Source organism: Ochotona curzoniae, unplaced genomic scaffold (genome assembly GCF_017591425.1).
Source record: "Ochotona curzoniae isolate NIBS_2020 unplaced genomic scaffold, NIBS_Ocur_1.0 contig_2688, whole genome shotgun sequence".
Taxonomy (NCBI): Eukaryota; Metazoa; Chordata; class Mammalia; order Lagomorpha; family Ochotonidae; genus Ochotona; species Ochotona curzoniae.
The window spans coordinates 22,653,322-22,673,325 of NW_024465553.1; the positions used below are offsets into that span (position 1 = coordinate 22,653,322).

General features: G+C 36.4%; 1 protein-coding gene across 12 annotated transcripts in view; it reads right to left on the reverse strand.

Annotated features, from left to right (window-relative positions):
- The window catches only part of GPHN (gephyrin), a 276,180-nt gene that overhangs the window by 135,881 nt on the left and 120,295 nt on the right, over positions 1-20,004 (reverse strand). For 11 of the 12 annotated variants that reach the window (XM_040975435.1, XM_040975432.1, XM_040975433.1 and 8 more), the window contains 2 exons: positions 10,305-10,371; positions 6,456-6,728 (listed from right to left, as the gene is read on the reverse strand). In XM_040975435.1, coding sequence (XP_040831369.1) covers positions 6,456-6,728; positions 10,305-10,371 — 340 coding nt within the window. Of the gene's footprint in view, positions 1-5,076; positions 5,185-6,455; positions 6,729-10,304; positions 10,372-20,004 lie in introns of all 12 variants that reach the window. The other variant, XM_040975429.1, reaches the window with a different exon arrangement.

The following is a 20,004-nucleotide window of genomic DNA, read 5'->3' on the forward strand; positions in this document are numbered from 1 at the left end:
GGCAAGGACCTTAACCACTAAGCTATTGTGTTGGGCCCAATAAAGAGGAAGTTTAAAAAAATTTCTTGAAACACATGGAAATGGTTCGAGTCCTGGCTTATTCCACTGTTGATCCAGCTCCCTGCTAATGCACCTGAGAAACTGGTGGAAGATGGCCCAGGTCCTTGGCCCCTGTACCCAAGTGGAAGAACCAGAAGAAGCTCTTGGCTTTGGTGACGTACTCCCAGCTGTGTGAGTGAATCAAAGGATACGAACCCTCTCTTTCTGTCTCAGTCTGTAACTCTGCCTCTCAAGAAAGAGATCTTAACAACAAAAATTATGTGAACCAGAGGTTGGTTAGGGAATCTGTAGTAATAATGCACAGATGAAGCAGAATTGCATGCAATGTTAACTCAGCAACATGACAGAGAAATGTCGATCACCTCTGAAAGAAACATTTCTACTTTTACAGAATTATTCTGTATGTTTTATTATGTTATGTAATTCACAGCATGGATAAAATAATTTGTCTCAGTTGACCTCAAACCCTCTGTAGATGTGCAATGTAATTTCAGTTGCGAATTATTAAGCAACAGAAGGTTTCTCATTAAAGAAAACTAATAGAAATGCATACTGCTCTAAAAGCCGCACTGACTTTCTAACTACATTGCTTTTCTGTCATAAAGTTCATTATACAGGTTTGGCTGATGTGTGTGTGTGGGTGTGTGTGTGTGTACATGTACATTTATTTCATTCATTTGAAGGGCAGAAATACAGACACAGACGTAGGGACAGAGAGAAAATCTTCCATCTGCTGGTTCACTCCACAGTCACAACAGTTGGGGGTGGGAAGGTCAAAGATAGGGGATTGGGGCTCCATCTAGAACCTCCAGATGTGTGGCAGGAGCCCAAGCCCTTGAGCCACCTGCTGTTGCCTTCTCAGGTTCACTAGAAGGGAGCTCAAATGGAATTAGAACAGTTTATATGAAGATGACAGCATTGCGAGCAGTAGCTTAATTCATTATACCAATAAGCTGGTCTTTGGGTGATATTTTTTTTTTTACAAGAAGAAATGGAAAATTATATCAGCAAAATTAGAATTTACAGCGAAAATGCTGTCTTTGAATTTTGTAGACTTCTAAAATGCCAGAATGAATATCAATAAACATGCAACTTTATATTATGCCCAGAAAGTTCTTATCCAGTATACATTTCTCCTTCAGATAATTATTTTTTGCTATTTAGAACCTTTGTTTTTAGAAAGGTATAAGTCTCTATGACACAAATGCTGTCATTTGAATTTAATTTGAGCTAGTTGAGAAGGTATAATAATTAGTGAGTCTTCTAAAACAACCCCATTCAAGAGTTTGAAATGCAACAATTCAGCAGTCTCTATGGTGAAGGTGTTTGAACTCTCACCCACCATTTTCTAAATCTTATTACATATCCATGTGTCTGATAGCAGATCTAGATTTTTTTACAAACATCTAAATGGATTCTTTGAGAAAATATATGAGAGGACTCAAAAAGGTCCACAGAAAAACAGAATTATAAGATAGCACAAATTGCCATGAACATTTTTTAATCTCCCTCACACAAAATCCTATAACATCTAATAACAATCCTTTCGTTGCTACGATTAAATGTTATAAATATTTTACTGAAGGGAAAAAAGTGTCAAATTAGTGCATCTTAAAATTCAGTAATGTTATTTGGTAGGTCACTTATAGAAGCCTTAAAATCAAGATCGAGTCCATGGGTCTTGATGGGAACAGAAGCGTATGTTGACTAATTCAACAAGTATAATCAATAGGATTTCTAGTAGTATGTACAATAGCTCACCCTAAAACTCAGCCTAATTTGTGACTTCAACAAAAGCATGCTTCACATAACTGCAGATGATGGAAGCCGGGATTGACAGGGAATCCACAAGACAACAGCTACAAATTGATGAAAGATTTCTTTACTATACCAACAGACTGAATACAATATAAGGGTTTCATAAGAATAAATGTGAGGATTTTAATTTAGAAAAAAAATAAATCATACAAATATCTATGAGAATTTGTGGTTCCTATTTGTAAAAAATCATTCTTCCTGATTTAGTTTAAATTCTTCCTGATTTTGTTCAACATATGAGATATGACTGTGAGGTCATTTTTTGGTCAACTCAAATTCATGCACATTTTTTCAATTGGTATATATATATGTACTTTAGGAATTTCAAAATTTTTGAAGCTCTTTTTTAAAAAAAGATTTACTTGTTTCTTATTGGAAACCAGACAATACAGAGAGGAGGAGATATAAAGAGGAATACCCTTTGTCCACTGATTCACTCCCCAAGTGGCTGCAATGGCCGGAGCTCAGCTGATCCAAAGCCAGGAGCGGGTTTAGGGTCCCAAGGCTTTAGGCCATCCTCCACTGTTTTCCCTAGTCACAAACAGGGAGCTGGATGGGAAGTGGGGCCAGTAGGACACAAGCTGGAACCCATATGGGACCTGGCACATGCATGGCAAGAACTTTAGCCACTAGGCTACCATGCTGGTACCAATTTTTGTTGCTCTTAATGATAAAAACCAGTTATTACTACAGTATGATTTCCTGTATAAATTTTTCTTTCAGGAAAATAAAAAAGGCATAATCTTGTCAATATTGAATTTTAGTATCAATTTCCTAGAGTCTTAGCAGTCACTGTTAATTAGCTATAGCATTTTAAACATGGTATTACTATCATCATTACTATAATCAGTATGTTGCCTTACTCCACGAAGTGAGTACCTGCTGATAATATGCCTATTTCATGAACACATCCTTATTATATATTATAGGTATTGCTAAATATTATCTTTATTTATATTAGCCTTGGAAACTAGGTAATGAACATCTAGTCTTAGAAATGAATGATACATCACATTTTTCCATGGAAGCATATTTCATAGATATTCCTAGATTCCTATTCCTTAAATTGCAATTTATGCCTGTGAGAATAACAGTTATATATTTACATAATTAATTTTGATTTTTAAAAAGGTTTATTTATATGAAAGGCAGAGCTATAGGAAAAGTCAGAACTTCCTTCCCCATGTTTGATTATTTATTTGTCTAAAAGCCAAAGTGACAGAAAAAGAAGAAAAGATTGAGAAGACAGGAGGTTAGGAGAGAAAGAAAGATTGAGAAATCCTCTATCCTCTAGTTCATTTCCCAAATTACTGAAATGGCTGACGCTCAATCAGGCCTGGAGCTCCATCCAGGCCTCATGTTGGTGGTAGGGGCCCGTCTAATTTGAGACACTATTCAGTGCTTTCCCAGAGCTCATCAGTAGCGAGTGGAATGAGACGTTGAACAGTGGGGACTCAAACTGACATAGCCTATGACGGAGCAGGGACACAAGCCTCAGTGGTTCTGGTTCTGTACCAATCAGAACTCCCAGACAGTAAACAGGAACATTGCCAGGGATTCCTGCACTGCATTCGAAACACTGGGATGCTGCCACGTGTTCACTCATCTATGCGCCAGCGGTGGGCCACTGTCTGAATTTATTCCGCTAATAAATTCAATTTTGGCTGTGAACTCCTAGTGTGTCTCTCTGTTCTGTGTCTACCTTCTACCAGTTAGAATATGATGAATTTTCTTGGATTTACTATGCTAGCTTTGGGATGGCAAAAACAATGCTCGTTAAAAGAGGAGTCTGCTAGTCCCTGTTAAAATGTCCACACAGAATTCATTTTGAATCATTAGTATATGCAACACAATTTCAGAAAGGTTACAAGGATAATTTTCCTGTTGTAACTGGGTAGAAATTCAAGACAAATTTAATAAGTAGTCTTTTTTGTGATAATTACCTCAGCGATCATCAAGAATGTGTTCACTATATACTCGTTTGGCTTACTTGTACTTTCATTATTTTTCACTATTTTACAAATCTATCAGTTTTCAAAAACTGGTAATAATCATGGGAAAAAAAGCTTATCCATAGAAATACAAGTAAATTTTGTCTTGAAAAAGTGCAAATGATTATTGCTCTATGAATATAGATTTTTATCAATTTAAGAAATAATTCTATTGCAGAATGTCTGTGCCCTCATAATTCTTCTTTGAACTGGTTTGGTAGCTTAGCTGTTCTCTAGTTATCAGTAATAAATATTTACATACTAATCAGCAACTAAAATTGACTAGTATCTTTACTATCCAAAATTTAAATGTCCCACTTAGCCTCTGATCAATCCATTTATTTACAGCTACGTAAGGCTTGGTAAATACAGGAATCTAGTCTTCATTTGGTACTGTTCTCCCAAAAGACTACTGATGGTAAGTTATACGTGTTCAAAGGCAAATTTATCTGTATATTTGTTTTTCTATTTCCCCTCTGTCATTTTATATCATGTTAGAGTTTAAGACGGAATTCTTTACAGCCATGGTATAAATTTAACACTGACTAATAATTTACAATTAGCAATTCAGTTTTTTTTACTCTTTTGCCAAATTTCATTCAGCCATTCAGGGAATGTGTATCTTTAATAGTTTGTATCTAAGTATTATGACTCACAGAATTATATGAATATTCAATTCTACTAAATGGTTGTAATGAAGAAAACAGCGAAAGAACATGAGATACAAAATCATGAAAAAGTTCATTAGAATATTCAACTTACCAATTCTTCTAGATTTTAGGAGTCAAAGCAATTCTCCTATGGAGTTATCTTTTAAATAAGGCAATTTATTTAAAGCTATTTAAATTTATGATAAAGCTTTTACAAAAAGTTATTTTTAAGAAGGATTTCTTAGAGTCCTATGATGAAAGCTCATATACCATAGTACATAATAAATATGTCATATGCTATAGTATATAGTAAATAAACCACATATGCTAGGCGCTTACACTATGGAATCTTAATCATAGCAAAATACTTCAGGTACAGGACCAATTCTATTAAATTCTCTGATGGAATATGTCATGGACACGTTCACAAGGCAGTACTGCTGAAAATCCATCACAACAAAACAGCACATCTTTGGTGATATGTTTACAGCCTAGCTCCACAGAAAGGAAGTAGGATATGTTTGCAAAGTCATGAACATAAAAGCCTCTTGTCTTACCGGTTCATCTGCACTGCCTGTTGCATGATGGGAATAACTGAGGAGACCAGGGATGGGCTGCTCACCACATGCCATGATAACAGCAGGACTGGTGTAGAATGGATGCTTCTAATGCACAACACATAACAACTATGAATATCATGACAGAAAAACAGAAACCTACACAAACACAATGACTGAAAAGCAGGAAATGTGAAAATGAACAAACAGAACAATGATATGCCCAAATTTGCCAAAGTAAATGACAAAATCAGCTTAAATTTCAAATACTTTAAGCTTTTTTTTCATTCATTTGAAATTGAGAATACTTTTATCTCTTTCAATTAAGAGTAAAAGAGAAAGAATGTATAATGGCTTAAAAACACACCTATTATTCACCAATACATTCAATCAAACAAAAAACATAAACAACATAAATATTACTAGCCACAAGTAAGAACTTAATAGATAGCTGGATTTGGAAACAATAACAACAAAAAAGTCTTCAATGAAAGAATTACCTACTGATTGCCTACATGGCTATTTCTTTTGGTTTTCCTATGATCCTAATCTGTATGTTACCAAAAAAAAAAAAAAAAAAAAAAAACCACCAACCTCCTAATTAAAATCAAACTAAATCACTTCAGGCAGCAACTTAAATTTCCAATCTGTGCATTTTCAATTAATGAGCAATCGCCATTCCTAGAAGCAAAATATTTTTTTCTAAAAGTATTAAAGGATATTAGGTGGATATCACTAGTTGTGAATAACTATGTAAATCATGTTCTGTGATTTTAAGAAGACTAATATTATTCAAGTACCATATTTACCTCCAAAACTGCTCAAAGATAATTTGCAATACCTTTCTTAGCTTTGTCTTAATAATATTTACTACGCAAACATATCCATTTCCTTCCCATGCCAATGGGGTGATATGTATCAAGAAATATTTCAGTCATTGTTTAAGGTTAATTCACAATTGCTTAAAACTAAAAGCCTTGTCTTTTAAATGTTTTCACTCATATATTCCAACCCTTCTTCAGTCATCTAACATCTTCAATCTCCAGTTTACTGCTCCTTTAAGAATTTGTAAAGTTTGTGTTGTGAATATATATTATAATTTAATATGTCCACAAAAGCGACATTTTCAAAGTGTTCTCAAATGTTACATTGTTCATCTTGGCAACTATTACTTGAATATGTAACAGCATCAAATGTAATGCCTCAGAGCTCGGAATATACTTCAGTGTCTTCAAGCAAATATCCCAGAGCATTCTGAATTCTTTAGGATTCACTGACAAGGAATAACACTTAGTGAGACACATGGCCGAAAGAAGGGTAAAATCAGTGCACTCGTCTGTGAGTCCTTTGGGTCTCCGAGTCTCCTGCAGCTCACTTACCTTGGCAGCAATGGCTGCTGCAGTGATATGTGACGACGAACTATCTTCTGTTGAAGCAACACCACTATCTTTCTTCTCTTCTTCCTCTTCCTCACATTGAACCCCTTTGTCTTCTGTCTGTTTATGAGGGCTGGTTGTGGGAGGAGGGGAAAGAGGAGGTGGTGGTGAAGGTAAATCTTCAAGTTCATCATGCACCTCCTTTACTTTCACAATGGCATCACGTAAAAGGTCGATGGCGTGAGGTAGAGCTGGCAGTATGAACTGAAAGCATTCCTGTGCACAGAGGAAGGAAAAAAAAACCCTGAAGATAAGATCAAGCTCTTTCCTAGATACACACTATGGTGGCAATCAACGTGATTTGTGATTTTGGGTCTGTATTTATTTGTTGGAAAGTCAGATACACAGGAGGAGATGGAGAAGATCTTCTGTCTGCTCATCCAATCCCCAAGTGGCCACAACAGCTGGAGCTAAGCCAATCCAAACCAGGAGCCTCTTTCTGGTCTCTCACTGCCAGGGCCCAAGGCTTTGGGCCATCCTTGACTGCTTTCCCAGTCCACAAGCAGGAGCTGGAAGGGAAGTGGGGCTTCTGGGGCACAAATCGGAGCCCATATGGGATTCTGGTGCATCCAAGCCAAGGATTTTAGTTGCTAGGCTACTGCATCAGTCCTGAGAAGAAAGTTTTATTAAACTTAAAAAGCCCACAGAAGTCCCAATGAAGTCCAATTAATTAGGAGCCAACTATAATGTTAAGGGGTAGTTTGGATGAAAATTATAATGTCTGGAGAGCAATTTTTATGTAAAGGGGGTGAGTTCCTTTTATTTGAATGCATTATGGGAATGGGTACTATCTTTCACTACAGTCTACCTAACACGATGGAACAGAAAGCAAATAAATGGCCTCTTCACTAACGTTGATTGGATATGTTAAGAGGAACTTATGAGATTGCTCGAACTCATTGAGCTTGCTAAATTCCTGTTTATGACTGGGGCTTATAGCAAGAACTGTGGTTTATGAATGACTCCTTCAGAGACTGTGGGATTTGGGGTTAGAAAATTTCTATTTGAGAGAGAATTATTATACTTTAATTTAATTATCACATTGAGTGGAAACTGCAACTATGCCTGCCGGATATATAAATCTTCAACAACTGTAATATCCTAGGTAATGCCAGAAATACCCTAAAGAGGAGAGGGAAGTGCCCATAAGAATTTCCTAGAAAAGCCAGAAATGGTGCCGTACAGGATCATGCTACCAAGACAATGCAAGCAGGTGCTTTGAAGCAGGAAGGCTCATTTCATTAAGGTTGAACTCATGAAGCTGCTTGATTCGTAGCTATCTTAAGTGGTTTCTGTTGACTAAGAGGAGCTGCTACTTTTATATTAAAATGATACCTTTATGGGTCCCTGTGAAAATAATTTTGGGAAATTAAGAGGGTTACATTTTGTAAGATATGTCACTGTCATTCAAGACAACTCACTTTCAGAATTTTGAGCAGAATTAAGGAGTAGACAGTTGAGTGTCATTGCTTAACATGGTCACTGGGTTTGTGAGAAAAATGTATGCTTGGGGTGGGGGCTGGGACAACATAAAGATGGGCTGAATTTTTATTGCTCTTATACACTCTGGGGTACAAAATGATTTAAAGAACTGTTATGTCTGTCAATAATTGGAAAAAAGCCTACAGAGGGTTTTGCTGCCAAGTTCTAAAAGATGAAGTCCCTAAAGATAACTAATTAGACTGATGCCAAGACCTCTTGGAAGGTACAAATGGGCCCTACAAAAAATAGAAACTTACACTGCTTTGGGTTTCTCTTAGCTGATGTTAGATGTAAATGGTCAGAGTGTTATAAAGGAACGAGAATAGAAGACAAGCATCAGTTCAAACTGTCGAGTCACATATACATCTCAAGGATACGAGACAGAACAAGATGAGTCAATGGTAACATCTGATGTCAAAAGTGGATAGAAAAAAAAGAATGAAGATTTGGCTCATATATCTTAGTATGTGTGTGAATGCATCTAACATGGAAAGAAGGCACTATGCAAAATGCAAAATGCCACTAGACAGATTGTTTTTCATTTCTCCGAGAGAAGGCTGTATAAAGATGCTAATAAAACTGCACTTTTGCTGTTTGTTCCATGTTATTTCTATTTTGTTTTTGGAAAAAAGATGTAGTAGTCCCACAACAATAGCTATAATTGTGGCTGCCAGAGCTAGAGTAATTCCAAAGTATCTGTATCCTTAAAATTTATACCTGAATTCATAAGTGACTGATTTTGCCTTCAACAGAAATAATCAAATTATGTTTGACACTAAGTTTAAACTGTTAATTGGGTTATATTAGTTCTTTGTCTGTGTAGGTCTATCTTGTATGAACATGAACAGGTTGAATAGGAGGCGCTGCCCAATTATTGCAATTGATGGAAAGCTAGACCACTGCCGTGGAAAATTAAAACATGCCATTCAATTGAACAGAAAAGCATGAGTATAAATGGGGAGAAGGAGCAATGGCAGATGAGGTAAAGAAATGAATAAAATAATTATTCAAGGAAGGAAAACTTATCAACACTGGTATCTTAAAAGAGGCACAAAGCAAGAGATGGTCTATTTCTTCACTCTAACAGATGTTTAAGAGTGAAGTTATATGGTTCTGAGAGCACACAGGCTTTTTGGGGTGTTGCAAGGCTGCAAGCCAGAATGGCATGGGTCTGGCCTGATTATGCATGGGCTATTAATATTTGCATAGGAATCTAGTAATATAAAAGCATATTTTGAGTTTTTTTTCAGGTTGTATCTACCATCATACTGTGATATAACACTAGTATTTATTTAATATTGTTTTACTGATATTGATGTTCAAACACTTGTGAAATTGAGTTAAAATCTCTTCAGAATGCATTATCAATGGAATTGGTAGTTCTGCAGAAGAACTAGACTGAGTTAAGCATCAAGAAATTTTCAGAGACAGGTCTGTAAAAATGTGTTATAACACAAGTAGTTCTATATCAAAGTGGGAAATTAGTATAAAAATTTAAAAACATACGTGACAGGTTTAAAGGTTTACCTGTTTCCCTAAATTTATCAGTAGTCCAGTATGGACTGGATTTGGCTGCTCCAAATCTTAAGCTTGTATATACTGATACTTTTGTTGCCTTACAAATTCTATAGAGAGCATAGCCGCCCAGAAAACATGATTGTTTCCTTGTAAGAAATTCTGGACCAAAGGTGTCTGCAGTGAGGAATTAGGATTTCCTGAAGAGGATGAGATCTTTGACTTTAGCTGCTGGAAGGTGATCTGCAAGTCCTTGGAATGTTATATGTCATAGGGATGTCCTTGGTCGGAGGCTTTAGTTACCAGGATGCTACAACGAGGGGAATTTTGCAGTTTGGTATTGGTATTGGTTTGACCTCTACAGCTGGATATTAAACTATTAGATCTGCCATGGCAAGGGCTAAAGATGAAAGGTCAGCCTTAAAGACAGTGTGTGGTGAGCTCAAAAACATCTTGTTCCATATGTTATTACACACTGACAGCAGGAGAGAGCAATGCATTGATGACTCCACAAGGAGGTAATATCACAATTTGTAATATTTGGCATATTTCCTAGACTCTGTCTTATTTTTATTTTCTCTTGATTTTAACTTATATATCCCTCCCCATAATAAACTATAACTCTGAGTATAATAATTTCAGAGAACTAAGTCCATCTAGTGAACTCGTGAAACCAAGAGTGATTTTGGACATTCCCAATTTTGGATTTGGTGGGCTTCAGGTTTTTAGAGAATTAACTCTCATGCTTAACCACACGTCTTTACATTAAATCATACAAACGTAAAAGCCTCTTACCTGAGATCCTTTCTTGCTACCAGGTAGGTTAATGATGAGAGTTTTCCCTCTAATTCCACATACAGGTCTGAAGGAAAAGGAAAAGTAGATGAGTACCAAACTGCGATGCATGTTCCATTTAAATAACATTCAACAACAAAGGACAATCATTTGTTTTACAACTGTACAACTTTCAGCAGTAGCATTCTTATAGCAAGAAATTTATCAGTTGCTAAAGAAATTGGGTATTCTGGCTAATGTGCTTAAATATTAGCTTAGGATTAATAATTTTGCATTTGAAAAATAGAAAAAGAAAATGAAATCAGAACAAGTTAGATTCTTTAAAGCAATTTATTCAGTAAGAAACTTCCTTTTATGCACAGCTTCAGTTTCCTCATATCTCATATAGTTACCAGATTTCAGTAAGATAGTTCATAGAAATGCCTAGTGAGACTTCGATTGAGCTATTCTTTGTCAGGGAGTCTGGAAGTTTTAAAGCAAAATGATGTTTTTTTTTTTAATATATATATAAGTATGTTGCAGTAGAAAAGAGGCTAGAGGGCTGAATCAATGATAACCACAGATTAAGATTTAATAGAAATGCCTTTTGGGAGTCATTATCAATTTCCAGGCAACACCTGAACCAACTATTTAAGAAAGAAAAATAAGTGTATTAGTACCATTAAGCTACTGAAAATATGTACTGCAATGATGGAATTTTTTTCACTTTATATAAATAAAATTAACAAGAAAAAGAAGAGTGGAAAAGCACTGGAAGATTGGAGTCTTTAGTCAATGTACTATTTTTTTTCCCCATGGGAAAATTAGATTTATACTGTCATTCGTTGACCTGACCATTCAATATTACCATCTCATTTTCCTTATTTGAAAACAAAGAGGTTTTCCAGGATCTATTAACGATGTTATGCACTAGAAGGAAGCTGGACAGAAGGGTCAAAGGAGCTCACACCTATACTCGTGCTCAGATACCTGATATAGTCATGACTGCAGCACCTTAGCTTCCTGTGTGCCATAGAGCCTATCCCAAATGTCATTCATTTGTAGGGATTAATATTAAGATCCTGAGCTTCATACGTAAACTACAGAAATTTATGGATAAACCTAGAATTTATGTAACAACATGTACTGCCACATAGAATATATTGTTCACTGCTCAGGACGTTTATAACATCTTTCTTTGTAAGAATTAGAAACATTCCCAGAACAATGATGGCATAGTATGCTTTCTACATTTCTGTGGAGAGAAAAATGCACTTAAAAATAATTTTATATGCAGAGAACTTAATACCTGCTTTGGGATTTTCATAAGTTTACCCTACCTAATGGTTCTGTACTTCCCTCTTCTAAGTATAATCTCCATGACTTTATCCCTACTAATCAAGATATGCTTGCATTGGTGAGCCTGTTGTCCTCATAGAGTGCTTGTGAGAGTATACTGTACGTATAAGGGACACTAAAATAAGATAAGAATTAGCAGTGGAGACAAGTTGCAGTCTGAAGTAATTTTCCAACGTGTGGTCTCTGCATCAGGAACATTCCCAGCACTTGTGACCTTGGTTCTCCCACAAGAATGCAGAGGACCAATATGTGGGCCAGCAGTTACTGCTTTTCCTAGGTACATTAACAGCGAGTTACATGGGAAATGAAGCAGCCAACACACACACTGGAACTCTAACGTGACAATAGCATCGCAAGTGGCAGCTTTACTTGCATACCAAGACTGCCCCCCCCTTTTAAAAAATTTTATTTATAGGGTTTAGTTGTAAGAACAAATTCAGGGATGACTTCTATTTATCTCCATTGAAAGATTTTTAGCTTCATGTTTTTAAAACATCCATTTTTACTTGAAAGGCATACTTCTACGGAGAGAGAGGTTCTCCACCTGCTGATTCACTCCTTAATGTTAGCAATGGCTGGAGCTGAATCAATCTGAAGCCAGGAGCCAGAAGTTTCCTCTGGGACTCCCATGTGCATGCAGGGTCCCAAGGATTTAGATCATTCTCCACTAATTTCTCAGGCCACAAGCAGGGAGTTAGATTGGAAGTGAAGCAGCGGGACAAGAACTAGAGTCCCTATGGAATCTGGCACCACAGGTGGAAGATTAGCTTGTTATGCCACCATGCCAGCACAAGTTTTTAGCTTCTTTAATACAACAAATAAGACTCAGAAATCAAGAATGCTCAAAATTAAATAGTACAATAGAGAAGTTTTTTTAAGAAGAATATGTTGTATTCTTTTTTTAAAAAAATGATGAATTAATTTGAAAGATAGCATTACACACACACACACACACACATTTTAAGAGACTGTGTTACTTATGTTAAAAGTCAAGGTCAGAAATAGATCTTCAAGCTTGCTGTTCACTCCCCAGATGGATGCAAAAACCAGGGTGTTATGGCTAAAGCCAGAGGCAAGAAGCTTCACATGGATTTCTCACACGGGTGGCAGTGCCAAGCATGTGGACCATCTTCCAGTGCTTTCCCTAGGCCATTAGCGGGAGCTACAAAGGAAGTGGAATAGTCAGGATATGAACAGGCACCCAATTGCAATGTGCAATTACAGGTGGCAGCTTTATCCAGTATGCCACAATATAAGCCCCCAGAATGCATTTTTAAATGCAGGTAAACCTGGCTAATGCACAAGCCTGAATAACAGATGGAACTGCCTTTACAAATAAGCCGACTTAATAGAGATCTACCAGAGGAAGCAAACAAAAATAAAAAATGAACATGAAAGTGTAAGGTTAAATATAGACTAATTTTAAAATAATTCAACTTATCTTGTTATTTAAAAATATTTTTTGGGGGCTGGCATTGTGTCAGTCAGCTAACACCTGTGAGCTGACTTCAGTACTGATGTTTGAATTCCAATCTAGTTCCCCTATATATGTCTAGGGATACAATGAAGAATGGCTCTATTGCTTTGGATCTAGCATTCCTGCTAAAGCCTGGGTGAAGCTTCCGAAACTCGGCTTTGCCCAGCTCTGTCCTTTGTGGCCATTTTGGTAGAGAACAAGCAGATGGGAAATCTCTATGTTTCCCTCTCTGTAACTGTCAAATTAATCAATCAATCTTCAAGAATCTCCCTCAAAACATATGAAGTATGCTCATTAGAATTTAGTAATTCATTCAACAAATGCTTTCAGATAGTTAGATTAGGTGAAAAAGTATTAAGCAATGGGGCCACAATAGTGACCCAAATTTTTTGCCTTGGTGCAATTCATAGGTTTTACAGAAAGTATTAATGTTAGCATAATTAAATAAATACTAATGCTACATTAAGCAAAAATTTAAGGAGAACAATAGGGAAAACATTTAGTCTTACATGAGGGAAGCCAGGAGCATATTGGGAATGCTTCTAAAAGGAAGAAAAATTTAAGCTGCTACTTTTAAAGATTTATTTTTATTGGTAAGATAGTTTTATAGAAGGCAGAGGCAGAGAAACACCTTTCATCTGTTGGTTCATTCTCCAAGTGGCTGCAACAGCTGGAGCTGAGCCTATCTGAAGGCAGGAGCAAGGAGCTTTCTCTGAGCCTCCCACATGGGTGCAGGGTCCCAAGGCTTTGGGCTGTCTTTGACTGCATTCCAAGAGCACAAGGAGGAAGATGTATGGGAAGTGGAGCAGCTGGGACATGAACAGGCCCCCTTTTGGGATCCTGGTGCATGCAGGTGATAAATTAGCCACTAGGCTACCATGCTGGGTCACTAAGCTGCTACCTGAAGAAACACCATGTGGTAAAGAGATAGAAAGTAGGTAAACATGTGCAAAGGATCTAAAAACAAGCAAGAGAATCTGATATGTAGCTAACAATGAGTGTAGATAGCAGCTTTGCACACACTTCTTAGAAAAGATGCCAAAGGCACAGGCAGTTAAAGCTATAATAAACAAATGGGGACTACATCAAACTAAGAAGCTTCTGTACAACAAAGGAAATGGCCAACAAAGCAAACAGGTAATCAATAGAATTGGATAAAACATTTGCACACTAAACAACAGATGGGAAACTAATATCCAAGATCTAGCGAGAGCTTCAGAAACTTAACATCAAAACAAACAACCCTGTTCAGAAATGGATGAAGAACTTCAACAGACATGCTTAAACAAATAAATTCAAACTGAAAACAGACATATGAAAAAATGATCAGGCTCCCTTGCTTTGAGGGAAGCACAAATAAAAACCACATTGAGATGCCACATAATTCTAACGAGAATGACCTATATACAAAACTAACACACAACAACTACTGGTAAGAATGTGATGAAAAGGGGTTTTAATTCATTGTTGGTGGCAGTCTGGACTAGTGCAGCCACTATGGAAGTCAGTATGGAGAGTCCTTACATAACTAAGAATTGATCTACAGCGTGATCCAGCTATCCCACTTTTAGAAATACATCCAAAAGAAATATGCATAAGAGAAAGCAATCTATCACCCTTTATTTCTAGCAGCACAATCCACGATAGTGAAGACATGGAAACAACCCCGATCCCTGTTAAAAGGAAAGTGGATAAATAAACTGGTAAATCTACCCCCAAGGAATACCACACAGCCACGAAAAAGAATGGAATCTTAATATTTGCAAACGAAATGGCCCCAAATGGAGATCATCATGCTTAGTGAAATAAGCCAATTCCTATGTTCTCTGTAATATAATATAGTTTTTATGAAAAGTACAAAATAAATGCATAGGCAATCAAGTATATATATATTCTCACAAGTGAACTACATAATGCAGACTAGCATAACAGGAAGTAAAGATAAATTGCAATATGTGCCTATTACTGAAATAAACTGGGTCTCCCAATGAAACATTTAAATATACCTTTACATTATGTCAGTAATTTTTCATTTTTTAAATGTCTACCATACAATGATACATTTAAATAGCAGGAAGTTAAGCCTGTAACTATTACCAAGTGATTAAACTACTGAGATAATTTGGACAGAAATGGTGAGATGATGGGAGAAATGGGAATGGAGGAATTGGAGGAAGAGTGGGGGAACCACTCTACAAAGCTGTATCATGTAATTTTTTTTTAAGATTTATTTATCTTCATTGGAAAGGCAGATATATACAGAGAAGAAAAGAGACAGAGAGGAAGATCTTCCATCTGATGATTCACTCCTCAAGTGGCTGCAATGGCTGGAGCTGTGCCAATCCGAAGCCAGAGCCCCGTCTGGGTCTCCCATGCAGGTGTAGCATCCCAAGGCTTTGGGCTGTCCTCTACTGCTTTCCCAGCCACAAGCAGGGAGCTGGATGGAAAGCAAGGCCACCAGGAGCAGAACCGGCAACCATATGCAATCCCAGCACATGTAAGGCAAGGACTTTAGCCACTAGGCTACTAAGCTGGGTCCCCATGTAATTTTTTATAAAGATACATTTGTTTTTACTGAAAAGGCAGATTTACAGAGAGACGTAGAGACAGAGAAAAAGATCTTCCATCTGCTACTTCACTCCCTAAGCGGTAACAACAGCCACAGGAGAGCTGATCCCAAGCCAGGAGCATCTTCTGGGTGTCCCGTGACGGTGTAGGGTTCTAAGGCTTTGGTTCATCCTCTACTGTTTCCCAGGGCACAAACAAGAAGCCGAAAGGGAAGCAGAGCAGCCAAGACACGAACTGACACCAATGTGGAATACCAATGCATGCAAGGCGAGGACATTAGTCACTAGGCTACTGTGCCAGGTCGTATTATGTAATTTTAAAAAATTGTGCAGAAAATAAAAAGAGACAGTGAGCAGAGACAAATTACATAGGCGTAGGAAGCAATCTTAAAATAGCTCATGCTTAATCCGTAAACCTATTATCCAATGAAAAATGAGATGGCACTGAAAAGTTCTGAGCAGAGAATAACATACTGATATGATACTTGTATTTTCTGACTGCAATGTGAGAAATTGAACACAGTTAAGTAAATTCTGAAATAACCTCAGGGGTGAAGTAGTTGCAAGGATGGAGAAGACAAGTTGACTGTTTATAGCTTAGTATACTATTATTTACAAAGAATATGACACTAATCATTTTATTCAAAACTATTTTTTGGAAATTTTAGCTCATAAACAATAGCTCTGTCAAAGTATGTATTTGAATCAAGACGGTCCTACTCTAGATATATATTAGATATATATAAGTACTTAAGATTTGATCAAAATAGATACAGAAGACAATGAAAATGTTGTTTGCCTTAGACATTTTTATGAAGTACTCAAACTTTTGACATACATAGAAAATACAAACAGTATCAGTAACAAGTCATACTGACATAGCTCCAGTTAGGGTAGCCAACATCTTCAAAGTCTGCTCTGTTCCTTGGCCTCCTTCCCCGGATAATTATTACCCACAATTGTCAAATCATAATTTTGTGTTTGTTTTCAAAAGCTTTATTAAGATACAATTCATATATCATTCGATTTAAATATTTAAAGTGTCTAATTCACTTGTTTTTAAACTATGTTCACAGAGGCATGCAACCATTACCACAAACACAGCTAGAACAATTTATTAACCTTTGCAGAAACAAAAACAACAACAAAACCCACCTATGTTCAATGTTATCCTCTCCAGATTTTCTTCAAATAATAATCCCTAGGCAAAGGCAAATCTACTTTGTAGTTCGTACATAATACCTGACCTTTGTGAATAGTTTTTGTTGTTCTTAGCATCATGTCTTCAAGGCATTTACATGTGGCTCAAATAGCAACCATATGTCCTCCTTTTTCATTTTAAAAAAATATTTTAAAATTTTTATTGAAAAGCCAGATTTATGGAGAGAAGGAAAAACAGAGAGAGATACTGCATCCACTGACTCACTTCCCAAGTGGCAGCAATGGCCTGAGCAAGGCTGGTCCAAAGCTGGAAGCCAGTAGCTTCCTCTGGTCTCCATGTCAGTGCTGGGACCCAAGGTCTTAGACCCAAGGTCTTCTGCTTTCCTAGGCTATTAGCAGGGAGCTGGATTAGAAGTGGGGCAGCTAGGACACGAATTAGTACCAGCATTGCAGAGTGATTAGTTTGTATGCCACTGCACTGTCCAATCCCATGTGTTACTTTTAAAATATTTCTGCAAATACTTTCAGTTAGACATGTTTTTGAAATTTAGATAAATAAAACCATACTGCATACATTACACTGACCTTCTGTTTGTGAGATTCCTCAACATTGATGAGCACAGCTACGGTTCATTTTTATTACTGTATAATATTCCATTGCATGATAATCATAATTCCTTCTCCTGATGGACAATTTTTTTGTTTGTCCACCTGCTGCCACTGTATGCCTTTGCATCTTTAGTGGTATTTATGTGCAAGACTTTCTCCAGAATAGTGTTTTGCAAACTGCAATTCATAAGCAATCTACAGGGCAGTACTATGGCTTGAATATGCTGCTCAAAAAGCATGCATTGTAACTTAATCTGCAATGCACTAGTGTTAGGAGGTAAAATCTAATGTGAGGTACTGAGCAGCTTCACTCTCATGATTAGACTGACACAAATTTTAAAAGGATCATCGAGTTTTAAAAGAACTGCTGCTTCAAGTTCATTCTCTTTTTGGCATGCAAGCTTGACCTGCTGTGAGAATGCAGCACTGGAAATGCTGCTGCCAGTATCTTCAAGTAGAGACTTCCCAAATCCAGAACTCTATGAAATAAATGTCTGCTCCACATGAATACCTTGTCTTAGGTATTCTGTTATATCAACATAGAAGTGATTACATGTGGTAACAGGAAAAAAAGTTTGTTTTAGGGCACAGACCTTAATGAAGAGCTTTCATAGCACTTGCATCAACTTACATTGCAAATAGAACTACTGCTGTCTATTTGGAGAATAGTTGATTTTATCAAGAAATATTGTTTATGATTTGCTTATTTAAAAGACAGAGTGACAGAAAGAAGTATCTTCTGTTCACAGGCTCACTCCCCAAATCCCTGCAACAGCCTCATCCGGGCCAGGCCAAGCAGGAGTCCAGAACTCTATCTGGTTTCACACATCCACGTTGCCCAAGTGAACTGATACTGTATGCAAGAGCTGCAAGCAAGTTAAGGTGGCCTAACCAGTTACACCATACTTGCCCCTACGGCAGGTTTTTTCTTTTTGTTTGTTTTCCCAATATTTGTTGTATACACAACAGTTTGCTCTTCCAAACTTAGCTGATTTCAGCTCTTGAAAATTATGAATGGGAATGTATCCATAGAAAAGACAGTGACCTACAACCCTATATTTATGGCAGCACAGTTCACAACAGCAAAGACAAAAAATCAACCCAGATGCCATTAACAGAGGAATGAATAAAGAAACTGTGGAAAATCTACTTGATGGAATACTGCTCAACCATAAAGAAAGATGAAATGTTGCCATTTGCAACAAAATGATCCCAGTTGGAAACCATTATTCTTAGGGAAGTAAGCCGGTATCAAAAGGACAAACATTATATATTCTCTTTGATATAAAGTGTAAAGAGTCAATATGCAAAGTAGAATATAAATATAAACAAATATATACTTATGTGTGTATATACATGCACATTTATATACATGAGCCATATTAGTGAGCTTCCATACCGAGAAGTAAAAGTACTATGCAGTTTGTGTCTCTATTTTCAAATAAACGAAGAATTCCCATTGAAGCTTATGAATACACCTCTACATCATGATGCTATATATTCTAGAACTGATTGTGTTTATCATGTCATGATACATTTAAATATCAGAGAGTTAAACTTGTGAACTGTGCTAAGGGACTACTGTTTTGCGATGTTGTGGGGGAAAATGGTGGTGGAGTGGATGGAATGTAGAGGAAGCGGAGAGGGAGGGCTTAACCTGTATCCCTGCAAAACTGTATCATGGAAAAGAAAAAAAATTAGAAAAAATTAAGAATAAAGCTGCTATACACATTCACAATAAATATAATCTATGAAGCAAAAGTTTGTACTTTGAAGAAAGATACATGAAACTGAAAAAAGAATGACTGAAAGTGAAAGACAGAAATTAGCAATATCACATACAAAAGAAATATTAAAATGGACAATGAAGATAAAAACACTGAAGGAATATTACATATACATAAGTTAAACAACTTAGGTTACATATATATAAATAATTCAGATTATATAGATACACAAACTAAGCAAACTTAGATTTAATGGGGCTATACACATAAATTAAACAATTTAGATTTATTGTGCCAACTTTTACGGCAAGAACAACAACAAAAAATCACAATTTAGGAAAGACAAAAGAGTTTAAAAAAATCCTGTAACTTTCAAAAGAAGTTCACTATGGGAAAACTCCAGAAAAGTAAAACTCTGGAACAGATGATGTCATAGTAAATTCTATGAATTATTCAAGAAAGACTAGAACATATACTCTTATAAAGTCTTACAGATAATAGATGGGATAATTTATAATTCATTTTCTGAAGACAGGAATGATACAGAAGTGAGATTAAAAAGCATGAAAACCTTCAGAATAATATCTCTTATGCATATAGATGGAATTATTTTAAAAGTACAATGATGGTTCAACATTGGAAAGTTCAATCAATCAACATAATTCATCACATTAACAAACTCAGAAGAAAAATTAGGCTACATAATTATACCAATAAATTCAGAAAAAGCCAGGGACAACATTTAACACTCATTCATGCTAGTAACTTAAAAAAACTGAGTGTCTACAAAAATGTAGAGCTAATATTACACTTAATAGTGA